The sequence below is a fragment of the Juglans regia genome, chromosome 9, assembly GCF_001411555.2.
Source record: "Juglans regia cultivar Chandler chromosome 9, Walnut 2.0, whole genome shotgun sequence".
Classification (NCBI taxonomy): Eukaryota; Viridiplantae; Streptophyta; class Magnoliopsida; order Fagales; family Juglandaceae; genus Juglans; species Juglans regia.
The window spans coordinates 9235589-9251738 of NC_049909.1; the positions used below are offsets into that span (position 1 = coordinate 9235589).

The 16150-nt window shown below is 38.0% G+C and overlaps 1 protein-coding gene across 1 annotated transcript; it reads right to left on the minus strand.

Moving 5' to 3' along the window:
- Positions 1–7458: 7458 nt before the first annotated feature.
- LOC109021629 (protein NRT1/ PTR FAMILY 4.6-like) lies at positions 7459–15928 on the minus strand (the record flags this gene model as incomplete). Its single annotated transcript, XM_019004288.2, has 7 exons — positions 15917–15928; positions 15698–15803; positions 15319–15536; positions 10877–11317; positions 10198–10438; positions 8761–9469; positions 7459–7480 (listed from the first exon to the last, which is right to left on the minus strand). Coding segments are annotated over exons 1-7 (1740 nt in total), but the record flags the coding sequence as incomplete, so codon positions are not given.
- Between the last annotated feature and the right edge of the window lie 222 nt (positions 15929–16150).

Here is a 16150-nt window from a genome sequence, read left to right on the forward strand (position 1 = left end):
GCTTCCACAAATTTGGGCACACTTTAGAGCCACGATTTTCCATACCTTCACGATATAAGGTGGTGCGTGATTGTTTGAAGAGGCATGCAAAGAAAAAGGTAGTGATGAAGGAAATATTTGTTGCCACTGGCCAGAGAGTGTCATTTGCAGTTGATACATGGACCTCCATATAGAATGTGGGCAACATGTGTATCACAATCCATTTTATTGATAATGAGTGGACGTTGTAGAAGCGGATTATCAGCTTCAAAGAAATATTTGATCACAAAGGTTCATCCATTGACAAGGAGATGAATGACTGCATAGAGTATTAGGGCATCAAAAAAGTGCTTTGATGATAAATGATGATTGGTTCATGGTTGACAATGCCAATATGAATGACACTGCCATTGATTGGTTCCGGTAGAATACGATGATAAATGATGATATCATTCGTGAGCACTAGTTTATCCATGTTCGATGTTGTCCTCATATCATCAACCTTATAGTTTCTAAGGGGTTAAAGTTACTAAAGTCCAAAACCTTGTGAGATATGTGAGGGCTTTTCTCCAACGGCTCTGCCAGTTTAAGGCAATAGCCAAATAGCTTGAGATGCCATCTTCCAGTATGTTGCAATTGGACGTTCTGACTTGATGAAACTCTACATACATGATGTTGAATGTAGCGTAGAAGTACCAACCAATGTTCGAGCTGATAGAGGTCGATGATGGGGGCATGAGGTATGCTTTGCTGGAGTCAGTTGGGGGGAGAAGGGGACTCGGTGCATCGGACAGTTGATTAGGCCAATGTCTAAAATTTTGTTCAAATTTTGAAGTTATTTTATGACATGACTATGCGGATATCTGAGACAAAATATCCTACTATGAACATGTACTTCGAGGAGCTGTCAGGGCTTTTTGACCATTTGCAATAGAGTTGTGCTAACCATCGAGGCCCTCATTTGCATACAGAACCACCGGTTAAGTTCAATTCCCATTAGAGTAGATACCGTTGATGTCGAGAGTTATAGGCTTGAATCGGGTAACTTTATGCTTTTAAATGATTATTTATATAATTTTAATGTTTTCATTATTGAATTTATAATTTATATGATTTTGTAGACCTAGCTGTGAACCCCAGCCTAATTGTGGATTATTGAGACGAACGCACCATGGGATGGAGAACTCCCTGGCCCCTTTACTGGTAAGAAACTCAATACCATGATTACCATCATGCAAAACTCGTGAAATGGTTTAGAAGTCTATAGTTAAATGACTAAAGAAACGATAATGCATCTAATCAGTAAAACTTCATGCAAGAAATCACTATCGAGTATCGAGTATCGAGTATCGAGTGTACGAGTCTTTGACTCAAATGCATGGATTGTCAGGACTGATGCGGGGGATTGTGGTTATTTGAATCAAATCTATGACATTATTTATATTTTGGTTTTGTAAATTTAAATTTATTGAGAATTTGTAGTTTTAAATTTAAATTTATTGTTTGCACACATTAAATCACCTATTTTTGTGTTGTACATGATTTAGTCATTGTATTTAAATTTTAGCTTTTTAAAATTTTTTTAATATTATTTTAGATTTTTTAATTATTTTTTTACATTATTTTTGTCTTTTTTAAATATTTTTAAACAGAGATGGGCTAATTTGAATTTCATATTGGGCCTTGGATATTGGGTCATGGGCCTAGGCCCAATATGAGTAGGGCAAGCCCACGAACTCTAATTGGAGTTGGATCCAATCATAGTCGAAGTCGGAGATAATTTTTGCCTTCGACCTCAGTGAGGTCGGAGGCGGGCATTCCGACTACGTCAGAATCGGAGCCCACCCCAACCCAACAAGGTTCATGATTGCTTGATGTAGGCACCACACATAGTAGGGAGAACTACATCCATGCAAATGAAAGCACAAGATTAAGGGCCAAAATTGAGTTTCTAAGTAAATGTTACAACCTGGGAATGATGGAGGTACTCGTGCTTGACAAAATTGTGTCAAGACTTGGTTCTGCTTAGAGACACCACAGACAAGGGGCACCATGGGGCGCAATGTATCTCCATTGTATATTTGATGTGTTTGGGAAAAGGAAATTCCTAACACAAGCAAGTTTAACCCTATGAATGATAAAATCAAGAAAAGGTGTGGAAAGATGAGACCTATCGGAATACGATAGTTGAATTGGAAGGATAAACACATGATTTCTTCAAAATAATTCAATCTAGATTATTACAATCTCTCTCCTTAAATCTTTTATATCTTTGATATAAATTGTAACAACTTAGGAAAGACTTAAACTATATTTGGGTTTATATTCTAAATGAATTAGTTGAGATTATAATAATAGCCCTTTAAAATCATTATAAATATAAACCGTAAAAATTTATGCTCTAACAATGTAAGATGCAAGAAAGGACTTACTTCTGCAGCCATGGGGTACTTATGCTTTAAATCATCTCACTCAATACCTCATAATCTTGATCTTCAGCTGAACCATCAAAATATCTGAAAAATATTGTAGAGATGAGTGAGTTTTTAACAACTCAGTAAGCAGAGAACTTATACTAGCATGTAAACATGAGCATTTATAAAGTTCGGTATGCAAAACAAAACATTTACTTTCAGAATGCAGAAACAACATATTTACTTTCAGAATGCATAAACAAAACTTGTACAAAATATTAGAGCGAAACTTTTAGAAAAACTTTCTTATTCAAAAATCATTCGGCATATCATAAACTAAGACATAATTTTCATATCATATCGAAACATTGCATAGGGACAAATATCATGTTTAACCCATGTGGTAGGGTTATAAACCACTATTATACTCGTGGCTGGGCCGTATACCATGTTTTACCCCCGTGGTAGGGTTATAAACCACCATTATACCCATGGCATGCCTTAACAGAAACAAAACAGAACAATATTAGAACTATGTCATATTTAGATACAGAATCAGAAATTCATGCCCAGGTTTCCAAATGCCACATCATATCAAAACCGAATACTGAACAGCTTCAGATCATTTCACATGTTTGAAATAAACATAATCAAAACATCTTCATTTATTCATAGCAAAAATTTTTAAATTTTCATGTTTGCTCTTTTTGCATAGTTCAGAAACATGATGCACAAAATTAGCTCATGTCTACACCAGTCATGACAAAAAAATACTTTTCTCTTATATAGAATTTATGCATATGCAGAACAAACATCTGAGGTGGTTTTAGATTTCTTTTAAAAAACAAACATGCATATTTTCAAATTCAACCTAATTTCATTTCTTTTATGAAAAACTAGTATATGAACCCCGTGTACCTGAACTTCTTAACTTTTCAGAATTACTCCACAACAGTATTGAACAATTGTCAATCGTCACCTATAAAAATTCATGTAACCTAAATAAATCTCCAATGAACAAATATCTCATATTTACACTTGAAGTGCCTATTTTAATACCTCAAGAACCTAAAATTTCTCTTAATTCTAAAATATCATCACTTCCAAAATTCCTCAATATCCACATGCTATTAAACTCATAACATTTCTAAAAATGCAAAGTAATATGAGTAATAAATACAACTATACTACAAAATACATTTATGGTTTAAATATTCATTATAACCAAAACTGATTAAAGTAGGAGAGCAAAGATTTCATTTAATAAAATGAAAGACTAATTAGTTTCTCTTTAAAGAGTTCAAAATAAAATCTTGCACTACCATGTACTTCTAAAAAAATATATATTAATACTAATAATATATTTCAAATCTTTATTTAAAACAAAACTCATACAAAGTGTACGAGACAAAAGGCGATGTCGGGGTATACGAGAGGAAGGCCGTGGGGTACGTCGTGAACTTATTGAGAGCGAGCAGTGGCTAGAGTGGCAGAGATGTCTGGTCGGCACTATCTATGCAAGAGGCGATGTCGGGGTAGGGCTGGTGTCGAAGACTGGCTCTCCTGAGATGAGCTGGTGGCTGAAGTAGCTACTATGTTTTTGGTGAAGCAAAATAGGGAGGGGCGTTGCTACGGCTTTCGGTGGTTGTCACGGAGGAGTTTGGGAAAGTGGCTGTAACGCCCTGATCCTGTAGGGGTCCAGAGAGTTAGCTCTTATTATTCAATATCAACTCAAAAATCACAAGAATACATAATCCAGAAACTCCATAAAATATTCATTTACTCAAACCAAATATCTATGTTCCTTCAAAGAAATTCTCAATAAATTGAATTGAAACTCTCTAAAAGACTCGAAAATATCCTTAACTCATCAAATAAAAATAACTGAAAATAACCAATTTACTAACTAAGACTCTCAAATAAACTTGTACCCTCAGGCACTTATTCCACTATGATCATCACACCTTGCTAAAACTTTCTACTCTTGTCCTCCAGCTGAACCATTAAAATTATCTGAAAAATATTTGGAGATAAGGGGCGAGTTATCAACAACTTAGTAAGTAGAGAACATATACTAGTGTGTAAACATGAGCATTTACAAATATCAGAATGCAAAACAAAACATTTCCATTTTCAAAGTGCGGAAGCAGAACATGTTATCAAAATATCAGAGCAAACATTTAGAAATAATTTCATTCAAAAATATCATTTGGCATAACATATATGATCATTATCATCATCAGAACATCATATTAGAACAGAGGCCATGTATAACCCCCGTGGTAGGTTGTGCATCTGCAGATAACCAAGCAAAACATAAATCACTCTGTCACCAAGGTGTGCACTCAAAACAGAGACCACTGCTACAACCCGTGGCAGGGCCGTATCCACTATTATAACCTGTAGTTGGCCTGTATCCACTATGCTTACCCGTTGTTAAGTCGTATCTACTATTATTACCCGTGATTGGGCCGTATCTACTATTATAACCCGTGGTTGGGCCGTATCCACTATTGTAACCTGTGGTTGGGCCGTATGCCACTATTATCACCCGTGGCAGGGCTGTAACTGAATAGAGTGGAAACATAATCAAGCTCAGAATCAGAGAGTCATGCCAAAAGTTTTCAAAAATCATGTCTTATCCAAACAGAGTACTGAACAAAATCATATCATCTTCATAATCGAAGCAGATCCAAAGACTATTTACATAATTATGCACAAATTTTCATATTCGCTCTTTTTGCATAGGTTAGAAATAGAATGCCAAAAATAAACTCATGTCTACACTAGTCATGACAAAAATGCTTTCTCTTTCATCAGAGTTCAATGAGTAATGACGAACAAATAACTGAGATTATTTTCACATTTCTTCTCAAAACATATAATGCACATTTTCATAAACCAACTTCAGTTCATTTTTATTTTTATGCAAAGTCTAGTATAGGAATCCCGTTTACCTAAACTTCCTAGCTTTTTCGAATTTTTTCCAAAAATGCCAAACAAATATTAATCTCGTCACCTATAACACAATCTCGTAATTTTCATAAATTTTCAATCGAACACGTATTTCAATATTTAAGCCTAAGATGCTAAAATAACCTATTTTAATTCCTCAAAAGCCTAAATTCACGTTATCCTCAAATATCATCACATTTCTCAAATCATCAATGTCCAAAAAATTAGTCCAACGAAAACACAAAATCTAACTTATTTACTAATGAAATCAAATTATAAAATTTAATACTAATATATTTATACTAAAATATTTTAAAATTAAAGAACTACAACTTAGATTCATTTTGAAAATTAACTTAATCATATTTAAAACTCATATATTTAGTAATTTAACTTCTATCCATAAATATAAATTCTTATACTAAAAATAAAATCCCATGCATAGCAGATGATAAAAACATGATCAATATATACTCATTCAAGGGCATTTTGGGAAAGAAAAATTCATAACCTGCATGGCTCTTTGAGAAACTAACCTAGGATCTAATATTATGTGACATGGGCCATGCATACTGAAAGCTATGTGCAGCGGTGGCTTGGGTGGAAGTCTACGCCGGCACAACTGGGGGCAGTGGCAGATCACGGTGGTGGGGCACTGAGAGAGAGAGAGATGAGTGAGTGAAAAACCTCACGTAGAAAAAGAGAGAGAGATGGAGAGAGAGCTTGGTGCAAGAGAGAATGAAGCTCATCGTGAGCTTGAGGTGGCGCGCGGCAGACCAAAGGGCTAGGTAGAGGTCGACAGTGGTGAGCTCGATGGCTGTGTAGTGATGTTACTTGAGGCTGAGGCAACCGACGTGGACGAGCTGCTGTATGTGGATTGCTCTATTTTTAGTTGTGAAAACAGAGGTTCACCGTGTGACTGCAGGCGACTTGGTGGCTTCCTTGCACAGTGGTTACAAGGCTGGATACGGTGGCTGGCCAGCGGTTGTGGGAGGGTTGTGAAGGAGCTTTGTCAGTGGGGTTGGTTCACGGTGGTCTGGCTTACTGTTTCTGCAACGGTGCACCCTCCACGACTGAGAGTTACGTCGGTTTGGGCTTCCTTGATGGTGTTGGACAGCAAATTGGGGTGCAAGGTTGACTCTGTGTGTGGCTGTGCTAGCAGGTATTGGGAGGCAGCGGCAGTGATTGCATGGAGGTTGTGGAGGGTTTCAGCGCACAAGAGGGATGGGGAAGGAGACAGCAGCGCTATACATGGGTTTTTCTTCAGGCACAAAGGATTAAATATAGGGTAACAAAAAAAAAACAACAACAAACCCTAGAAGGATGAGAGAGTTAATTGCATGGCAAGGAGACTAAAGCCTATAGGATTTTCATGGCTTGCTTTTTGTTCGAGGCTTTTTCCTTAAAAAAAAATTGGATCTCGATTCATTCTCTAAAAATCTTATAACTTGTCCCACTAATTTTCGGTCCAATAAAAATTTCACCTAACCCAACGTATTTAAAGATTTAAACCTACTCGACAAACTCCAAAAGAAATTATTCGATATCCATCAAAAATAAAAAAAATAAAAAATTGGGCTCGTAGTCTATCCCAACAATACTTGGAAATTTCAAGTGGGCTTTTCATCTATATATAAAAAAAATTTGGACACGAATTCGTTGTTTGGCTTAGGGGTGTCAATATGTAATACGACCCATTAACCCAACACGAACACGACACGATAAAAGCGGGTTAGGGTTTACCCTTAATGGATTCGGGTCAAAACGGGTTGACCTGTTAAGACATGATAGCTTAACGGGTTGATAACGGGTCAACCTGTTATGACCCGTTATAACCCATTATGACCCGTTAAGAAAGTTAAAATTACAATTATACCCTTATACTTAAAAAATAAAATTGTTGGGATTTTAATTTCGATATTTTTATTGTTTAGATTGTAATTTTGGACTTGTAGTTAGTTTTATATTTTTTATAGATATTGTGATTTTAACATTTATATAAAATTATGTTAAACTTAACTAGATTAAAGAGGTTAATTTTGGGTTTGTTTCAATCCATTTACATAAATAGGTCAAAACGAGTTGACACGACACGACCCGTTATGTTATTGGGTTGTGTTAGGGTTTGAGATTTTGACACGATAAGTTTAACGGGTCGAGTTAGGGTTGACCTATATAGTATAATATACATGTCTTGACACGACACGAACACGACCTGTTAATACGATTTGACACCCCTAGTTTGGCTCGAGCGTTACAGTGGTAGTGTGGTGCTGCGGTGGCATGGGTCTACGGTGAAACGTTGAACGTAGCTTAGCTTCCTTTTTTTTCGGTCCGTCTAGGTGTAACGGTGGAGTCATCTTGGGCTATCTTCTATACGTTGTGATAAGGAACTCCACTTCTATATATCTATATGACTAGGAACCCTAGAGAAAAAAAAAGGGAGAAAAAATGCATAATGTGAAAGTACATCTCCAAATGCAAGTTGTTGCCGTGAATGTCGTGGGGGGATAGGAACATGCAGGCCATGGAGGAATTGACGTCAAGAGTTAACCTAGTTGAGGGAGGTTCTATGTGCATGAGATGATGACTAAAAATGTGGTTGAAACCCTAACAAAAAAAAATAGAAACGAAACGTGTGTGGCATGGGGCTTAACAAAACTTGGTTTTGACAAGCTAAAGCAGTCCAAAGCATCTTCGTAGTAGCTTATTCTTATTGCCATCAGTCAAAAATATTCTAAATACTACTGGCCTCAACTCATTTTTCAATTAGCCTAACTCAGTACAAAACTTTTCGGGCCGAAAACCAGATGAAATAAATCATGTTTGGTCCATAAAATATTAGCTAAATTTAACCTAATTAACAATCTCAGTAAAAACTCATAAATCGCCGAAATAAATTTTTGCGACCCGTAACGTATTCTCAAAACTACTCGTTAAAATCCAAGTGGGCTTTTCATCCATATATAAAAAATTCAGACGCGAGTTTCTTGCTAGGCTCGGGTGTTACAGTTTTGAACCCAGTTTGCACATTGGCCTCGCTGGACCTGGGCCTCCAGGCTATGTGCCTCTTGAAGGAACCAAGCTTTTTGGATCTATGATGCTTATCTTTTGGTTTGGATGGGTTTTTTCATTGGACTTTTGATTTGGGTACGCATTTCCTTTTCCTTTCCTTTTATACATTGCCATTGATGACGATAAAATGAAAAAATAGAATTACTTGTGCAATGTCTAATAATTACTACACTGCTAGTCTGGTACAAAATACAATTTGCAAGATGACCCCCTTGCTCTCTCTCAATGAACAAGTACTACAAAAGAAAATCATCTCAAGGTTTGGTGAAAGTGGCAGATATATGCATTGAATGGTATCTATTGCAATTAAATATGCCTCGGTTATTAAATTGGTTCCATTGATCTATACTTGTAGCGATTGGCCCAGAAAAGATAGTGCAAGAAATTCAATCCACTCAACACACACATTAGCCAGTAAAACCTCTCGAGGTGATAGTAATTCAAGTTGCTGCCAAAGAGCCATGGCCTGTGTCGATATGCACCGGTGACATCATTGACTATCGATACTAGCACTGAGCTAAGGTAATACCCCATAGCCAGGGAGGCCCAAGAGAGAGCTGTGGCTAAAGATCTCATGCTTGATGGCGCCTCCGTGAAGAAGAACTCCATCATTCCAGCCAAGGTGAAAAGGTCGGCTGATCCTAAGAACAAGTACTGCAAAGCCACCCAAAGGAATGTTATAGGAAGAGGTTCTACAGAATATAGTAGCTCAGAATCTGTTGCCACCTTCTTTCGCTTCATTTCTACCAGAGCTGCCACTACCATGCCCACCATAGAAAGGACCAGCCCTGTCCCTATTCGTTGTAAATGAGTGATACCCATTTCGGTTTTGGTTATTTTTCTTGCAAATGGAAGAATCACACGGCTATAGACAGGTGCAAGAATTATGATGAAGATGACAGGGAAAACGGGGAGAGAAGCGGGTGGGACCTTCAAGGAGCCAAGCATGGTGTTCATGGTGGCTACTTGCTGGACCGAAAAGGTCGAGAGCTGAGCCAGACAGCAGTTTAGCATCATTGTAGACATGAAAATTGGGAGGATCCTTAGCACTACCATTGTGATACCCCCATATGATATGGATAAGGGTAGGTGGTGTATGGGATTCCACATTGCTTGGAAAGGAGAAGTTCTTGCTCTTTATAAGATTCCAATGGGGCTCCAATTGCATCATTGACTAATCCTTTCAGAGTATAGGCCATGTGGTTTGGGCCTTCCATTGGGGCATTACAAATGGTATCAGAGCCAGGTTCCAACCAGAAATGTGGGACTTGAGCCGTGCCACCTGCAATGGACAGGCCCGACGAGGACGTCGGGAGCTTAAGGGGGGTAGATTGTGATACCCCCATATGATATGGATAAGGGTAGGTGGTGTATGGGATTCCACATTACTTGGAAATGAGAAGTTCTTGCACTTTATAAGATTCCAATGGGGCTCCAATTGCATCATTGACTAGTCCTTTTGGAGTATAGGCCATGTGGTTTGGGCCTTCCATTGGGGCGTTACAAATGGTATCAGAGCCTATCCCAACCAGAAATGTGGGACTTGAGCCGTGCCACCTACAATGGACATGCCCGACGAGGACGTCAGGAATTTAAGGGGGGTAGATTGTGATACCCCATATGATATGGATAAGGGTAGGTGATGTATGGGATCCCACATTGCTTGGGAATGAGAAGTTCTTACTCTTTATAAGGTTCCAATGGGGCTCTAATTGTATCATTGACTAGTCCTTTTGGAGTATAGGCCATGTGGTTTGGGCCTTCCATTGGGGCATTACAATCTTGACTTCTTCTACTTGCTTTTCGGTGCATTTCAGTATTGAGTGGTTGCGCTCGTTGTTTGCTGCTCTGTCAAGGAACCTGATGCTTTCTGTTAGACTCTGATTAGGCACCTTTTCATTAGCTTCATTGTCTTCTCCCTCCCTGGTTTCTGCTGTATAGGATGGACTTTTGCTCATAACAGTATTTTTAGCAATCCAAGCACTGCATGTGCTGTAAACCGCTGCGGTAAGAACCTGTTGGAAACAAGTGAAAGAGTTCTCTTTAGCCAGCTCCAGCTATTCAACTTGCAGCATGTGTTATATTTTGATCGATAAAAAATAACTGTTGTATTTTGCTATTTGTTAAGGATATAATTTGAATAATTAAATTAACATCTTCACGTTAGTTTAAGTTTTTGAAAGAAATGATGATTAAACATGGCATCACAGTATAGGTTTTGAGTTCAAATCTCAACTCTACATTTCACTACATTAAATTAAAATATTTCATGTGTTGAGCTCATTTATTGATGGGTATTTTGGACTCTGGGACTATTTATTGAGATAAAATGTTAAGATATAAAATAAATAATTAAAATCTATCTCTTCTTATCAGTTTAAATTTTGAGAAGTGACGACACTATTTGACTTTTAGGACAAGCCGCGATTAAACACTATTTGTCTAAATTCTACCTTGAACATTGTTGAGATGGGGCTTCCTGCAGGAACTTTGGTCCTGTAAGTTGGAGAGCCAAGGAGGAAAACATGGATGGAAACTAGAATTGTTGCAGTGGAGATCCCAAAGCCCCACTGCCAGCCCTTGTGATCTTCAATCCATACCACTAAAGTGACAGCAATTAAAGCCCCCCAGGAAAGGCAAAATACGTAGTAGTTGAAGAAAGACGATCTTTGTTTCCTTCCTTGTGGGGTAGTCTCATCAAACTGCTCAGCCCCATGTGGTGGAAGCAAACCTTTTATCCCTCCAACACCCAGTGCCACCAGATAGAGGCCTGCAAACAACATCACTGCTTGTGCACTGCCAACTTCCTGGCATGGACTGTTGATGTTCACTGAGATGCAGGCTGGTGGTTTCAAGGATGGAACATGAGCTTGAATTGTAAGTATTAGAAGACCCTGTTTCATTAGTTTGTGAGGACTTGAAAACATGATCTTTATTAATGCAGGATTTATTCAGCAGAGAGTAAATTATTCTGTCATTAATTAACTAGTCCGTGACACAAACTTCATCGGATTTCAGTGGATCATAAAGAGTGTGACACAACAAGATACACTAAAAGGAAGTAGTTGGCATAGAAGAAAGAATTGCAAATTAAAAGGATTAATGCTTATAGTAAAATAACTTAGTTTGATATAGTACATAAGATATATTATAATCTTTGTAACACCCGGACCCAAAATTTGTATAGTTGGACTTTAGATTTTTTTTTTATTTGTTTATTGGAGCTTGATATTTTTTTTTTAAGTTTTATTTTTTTTACGAACTTGAGTAGTGATTTTTTTTATTTTATTCACACGTTTATTTTTTCCGCATGTTTATTTTTTTTTATTTCCTTCTCTTTCGGTCTTTATCTCTTTTTTTTTTTTCCGTAAGTTTGTTTTTCTCTTGCACGTCATGCATGCACTCACACAGCTCATCTTCATCCGCTCACACGTCTACTCCTCTAGGGTTTTCTTTTCTTGTTCATCCACCTATATATAGTTATATATATATGTATGTGAAGATAGCTCACGCCGCTGCCCTCCCACGTGAAACCATAGCCCAGCTTTTTCCTCCTCAGCCTCCATCCCCTTGGTTCCTCGCACCACGAGTCGTGCAGCACCCCAAAGCTAATCCGCGTGCCGCGATGCCGCCAAGCACCGTCTGCGTCTGTACCACAGCCTCTCTTAGTTCACCACCTCAACCGTGCCCAGCCAGACGAAGCTGCCACCAGTGCCCTTGAAGCCTCTATTTCAAGCCTTGACTTCCACCATTTGTGACATCCGAAAAACACAGTAGTCCAACCACCATAAGTCACTGCACTCACCCTCCACCGCATGGTGATCCCACCTCACGAAAACCACCCCCGCGAGCCACCCCTCTCACGGAAGACTCAACAGTTTATTCCCCTGTTTTTGGCCTCCCGAAACAGAGTTTCACCCACTGGACCACTGCACTGCACCGCACCGCTCTAGCCACTCCAGACCGTCGCCACCCACGCGGATAAGGGCGCTGAACACCCTCAAGCCACCCCAGTCGTAGCACCCTCACAGTGAGTTTCCGTCCTCTTTCACGCTGAGCCATCTCTCCGTCCCTTTCTCTTTCTGCATGAGGTCTCTCACTCATCTCTCTCTCTCTCTCTCTCTCTCTCTCTCTCTCTCTCTCTCTCTCAGTGCCTCACCACCGTGACCTTCTTCGCCGCGTCACGCACAGCTCCTCCCTTGGCGGTGAGTGCCTCGCGCCCTTATTCTTACGGTTTTTGCACTGAATCTGCGTGAATTCGCATTTGCAGGTTACGTAGCTTATATTTTTGCATGGCATTTGAAAATGAATTACGGTTTTACCCTTAGTTTTAGAATGTGTTCAAGTTGTTATATTTTGGTCTGTTTTTACGTGGTTTATACCCCCCGGGGGGGGGGGGGGTACAAGAAAAGTTTACATACAATAAATAGGATTTTCAATTTGTACTTTGGTTGCAAATTATTTTAGTAATTGTGAATTTTTTTTTTAAACTTTTAAATTACGATTAAAGCTTTTTGTTTATTATTATTTAACGAAATTTTTACTTGTACTTACGTCAAATCGCTTAAGTATTTTAACATGTTATTAAGTAAAGGTTTATTTTAAGAGTAAACAATATTGGTGTAATGTTATTTCTACATTTTAGATATATTTTAGTCTATTTAAAAATAGTTATGGTTTATTTTTAAAATATTTTGGGATAATTATATTACTTGGTATTAAGCTTCATAAGTTGTTTTCATTAGTAAATAGGTCTGACTTTTAAATGTTTTAGTCATGGTATTAAATTGGCATTGACGATTTTAGAAAGTGATGATTGGTAATTTTAGGTTTTGAGGAATTGAATAGGTTATTTTATAAGCTTAGGATTAAATATTGAGATATGTGATTAATTGAAAATTTATGAGAATTACGTGATTATTTTATAGGTGACGATTAAGTATTGTCCGACGTTTTTGAGGAATTTTGAAAAAGCTAAGAAGTCCAGGTAAGCGGGGTTCCTATGCTAGACTTTGCATTAAATAAAATGAACTGAGGTCCGTTTTGGAAAATATGCATGTTTTGTTATGAAAAAAAACTTGAACTACCTCAGTTATTTGTTCTACATTACTCATGAGATTCTGTTTAAGAAGAAAGTATTTTCTGTCATGACTGGTGTAGACATGAGCTTATTTTTGACATTCTGTTTCTAAACTTTGAAAATGAGAGCGAATATGAAATTTGTGCATAAATTATGTTGTGATATGATTTTGTTCTGTTCCGAAAATTTTTGTTCAGTACTCTGTTTGGATAAGACGTGATTTCTGAAAACCTTTGGCATGACTCTCTGATTCTGAATTTGATTCTGTTTCCATTCTGCTCAATTACGGCCCTGCCACGGGTGACAATAGTGGATACGGCCCAACCACGGGTTATAATAGTGGATACGGCCCAACCACGGGTTACAATAGTGGATACGGCCCAACCACCCAACCACGGGTTATAATAGTGGATATGGCCCAACCACGGGTAATAATAGTGGGTACGGCCCAACCACGGGTAATAATAGTGGATACGGCCCTGCCACGGGTTATAGTAGTGGTCTCTGTTTTGAGTGCACACCTTGGTGACAGAGTGTTTCATGTTTTGCTTGGCTATCCGCAGATGCACAACCCTACCACGGGGATTATACATGGCCTCCGTTCTGATATGATGTTCTGATGATGATGATGATCTTTTATGCTATGCCAAAGAATATTTTGAATGAAATTATTTCTAAATCTTCGCTCTGATATTTTGATAACATGTTCTGCTTCCGCACTCTGAAAATGAAAATATTTTGTTCTGCATTCTGATTTCTGTAAATGCTCATGTTTATACACTGGTATATGTTCTCTGCTTACTGAGTTGTTGATAACTCACCCCTTATCTCCAATTATTTTTCAGATGATTTTTGAATAAACCAGTTAAGGATCAGAATTATGGAGTAGCGGTGAGATGATTAGTTAAGCATAGTGGATTACTCGTAGAAGATTTCTGAGAAGTGGCAGATTTTATTAAGAGACTTTGTAGTATTCTGATGACGTTATATTTTAGAGTCTATAAATATATTGATGAATTGTGAGTTTTAAGTTATAGGGAGTAACTCTTCGATCTCTGCGGGACCGGGGCGTTACAGTTAATATAAAAAACTTTATAATTTGACGCAAGTGTAAAATAATTTTTTCTAATTGTCTTTAGGGAATCAAGCACTTCTCTACTCTGAAAGTGACACGTTGCAACCTTGAATTTTAGTGAGGTAGGCATTTCTCTTGTTAAATTTGATGGTGAATTTCATTAATTATGCTGATCATCTTTGATCAACTGATCACGTGGTATGTCAATAGACTATAGTCCTCCTTCAGTTTAAGGGTTAACGGTTAGCTATGGAAATAGATGTGAAAAGGACACTCAAATCACACAGTTGGCTGCCCTCTGGCATTGATAGGAGATGGGTTTCCTTCCACCAATTGAAATTTCAGAAAGAACTGCTTACAGCCAAGTGTACGTGGGGTCTAGCTAGGTCACCATAGAGTGTGTAGAGTACTGTGATTGGACAATGCTAGTACAAGAAACCTTATTTTTTTCATTACATATGTCATACATATTTCCTCTCCCTGAAGAAAGTATATGTTTTCAATTAAAACTTTCATTAGGTGGGGCTAGGACGTTTTGCATTTTTATGGTCACCATCATCTATCATGCTGTACTGTTTGCACATCATGCCATGCATGGGTGAGTCCTTGTGTGGGTCATCCTCTGGATAACACTCTTGAGATATTCTAATAGCGAGTTCTATCAAGCTGATCATGTAAATTCTATTGCTGGTGGGAAAGGATAATTAAAGGCATAAACCTTAATTTGTTGGAAAACTCACCGTAAATTCTATGGCTGCACTTATCAAGTATATGCGGTAAGTAGTGAAAAATGCATCTGCCAGAAAGGCACCAAGAAGAGCCAGAAGGAAAGCTGTGCCCATGAAATTGGTAACCATGTTGGCAGCGCTGTATGGAGAAAAATGCATGAATTTTGACATATACAGCACAAGATTGCTTGCATTGGCCAGATATGCTAGATTCTCCAATATCTCCACGACTAGAATAGTTGGCATTATAAACACTGTTAGTGCTAGATGCATGCAATTGTTTACACACACACACTTACTTCGCCCCAACTTTGAAGACAATAAAAAAAAAGTAGAAAAGGATACAAAAAAGCAGGTTCTTATATATGCTGATGATCCAAAGTTCACTCACTCAAGACAAAGAAAGCAGCAAGCATGCCGCCATGGCGACCTCTTAAGGCGGGCCTGTTCCTCCAATCTACATAGCCTTCCCATATGTCTAACTGGTGTGCTTCATCCTACCGCGCGCGGTCACCCAGAAGATGTAGAATTTCAAACAGTAAAGAGAAAATAAAGGAAACAAAGACATACAGAAGGGATAAAAGTAAAAAATTATAGCATAGAACCTCACCATCGCTTTTCCAACTTCAGTAGGATGCATGGTGATGAAATACTTAAAAACTCTATTTTTTATTTTCTTTAGCTCGTAGAAAAAAGATCTGCTGATTAGTGGTTTGAAGGCTGGTTCAAGAACAACTTTTTTATGAAACTGGGAGTTCTTGGTGGATTCATATTTATAGTGCGAGACACTTGTGGTCCAACCAAGAAGAAAGGTCTAGATACCACGAAAGTAATGAAAAATTCT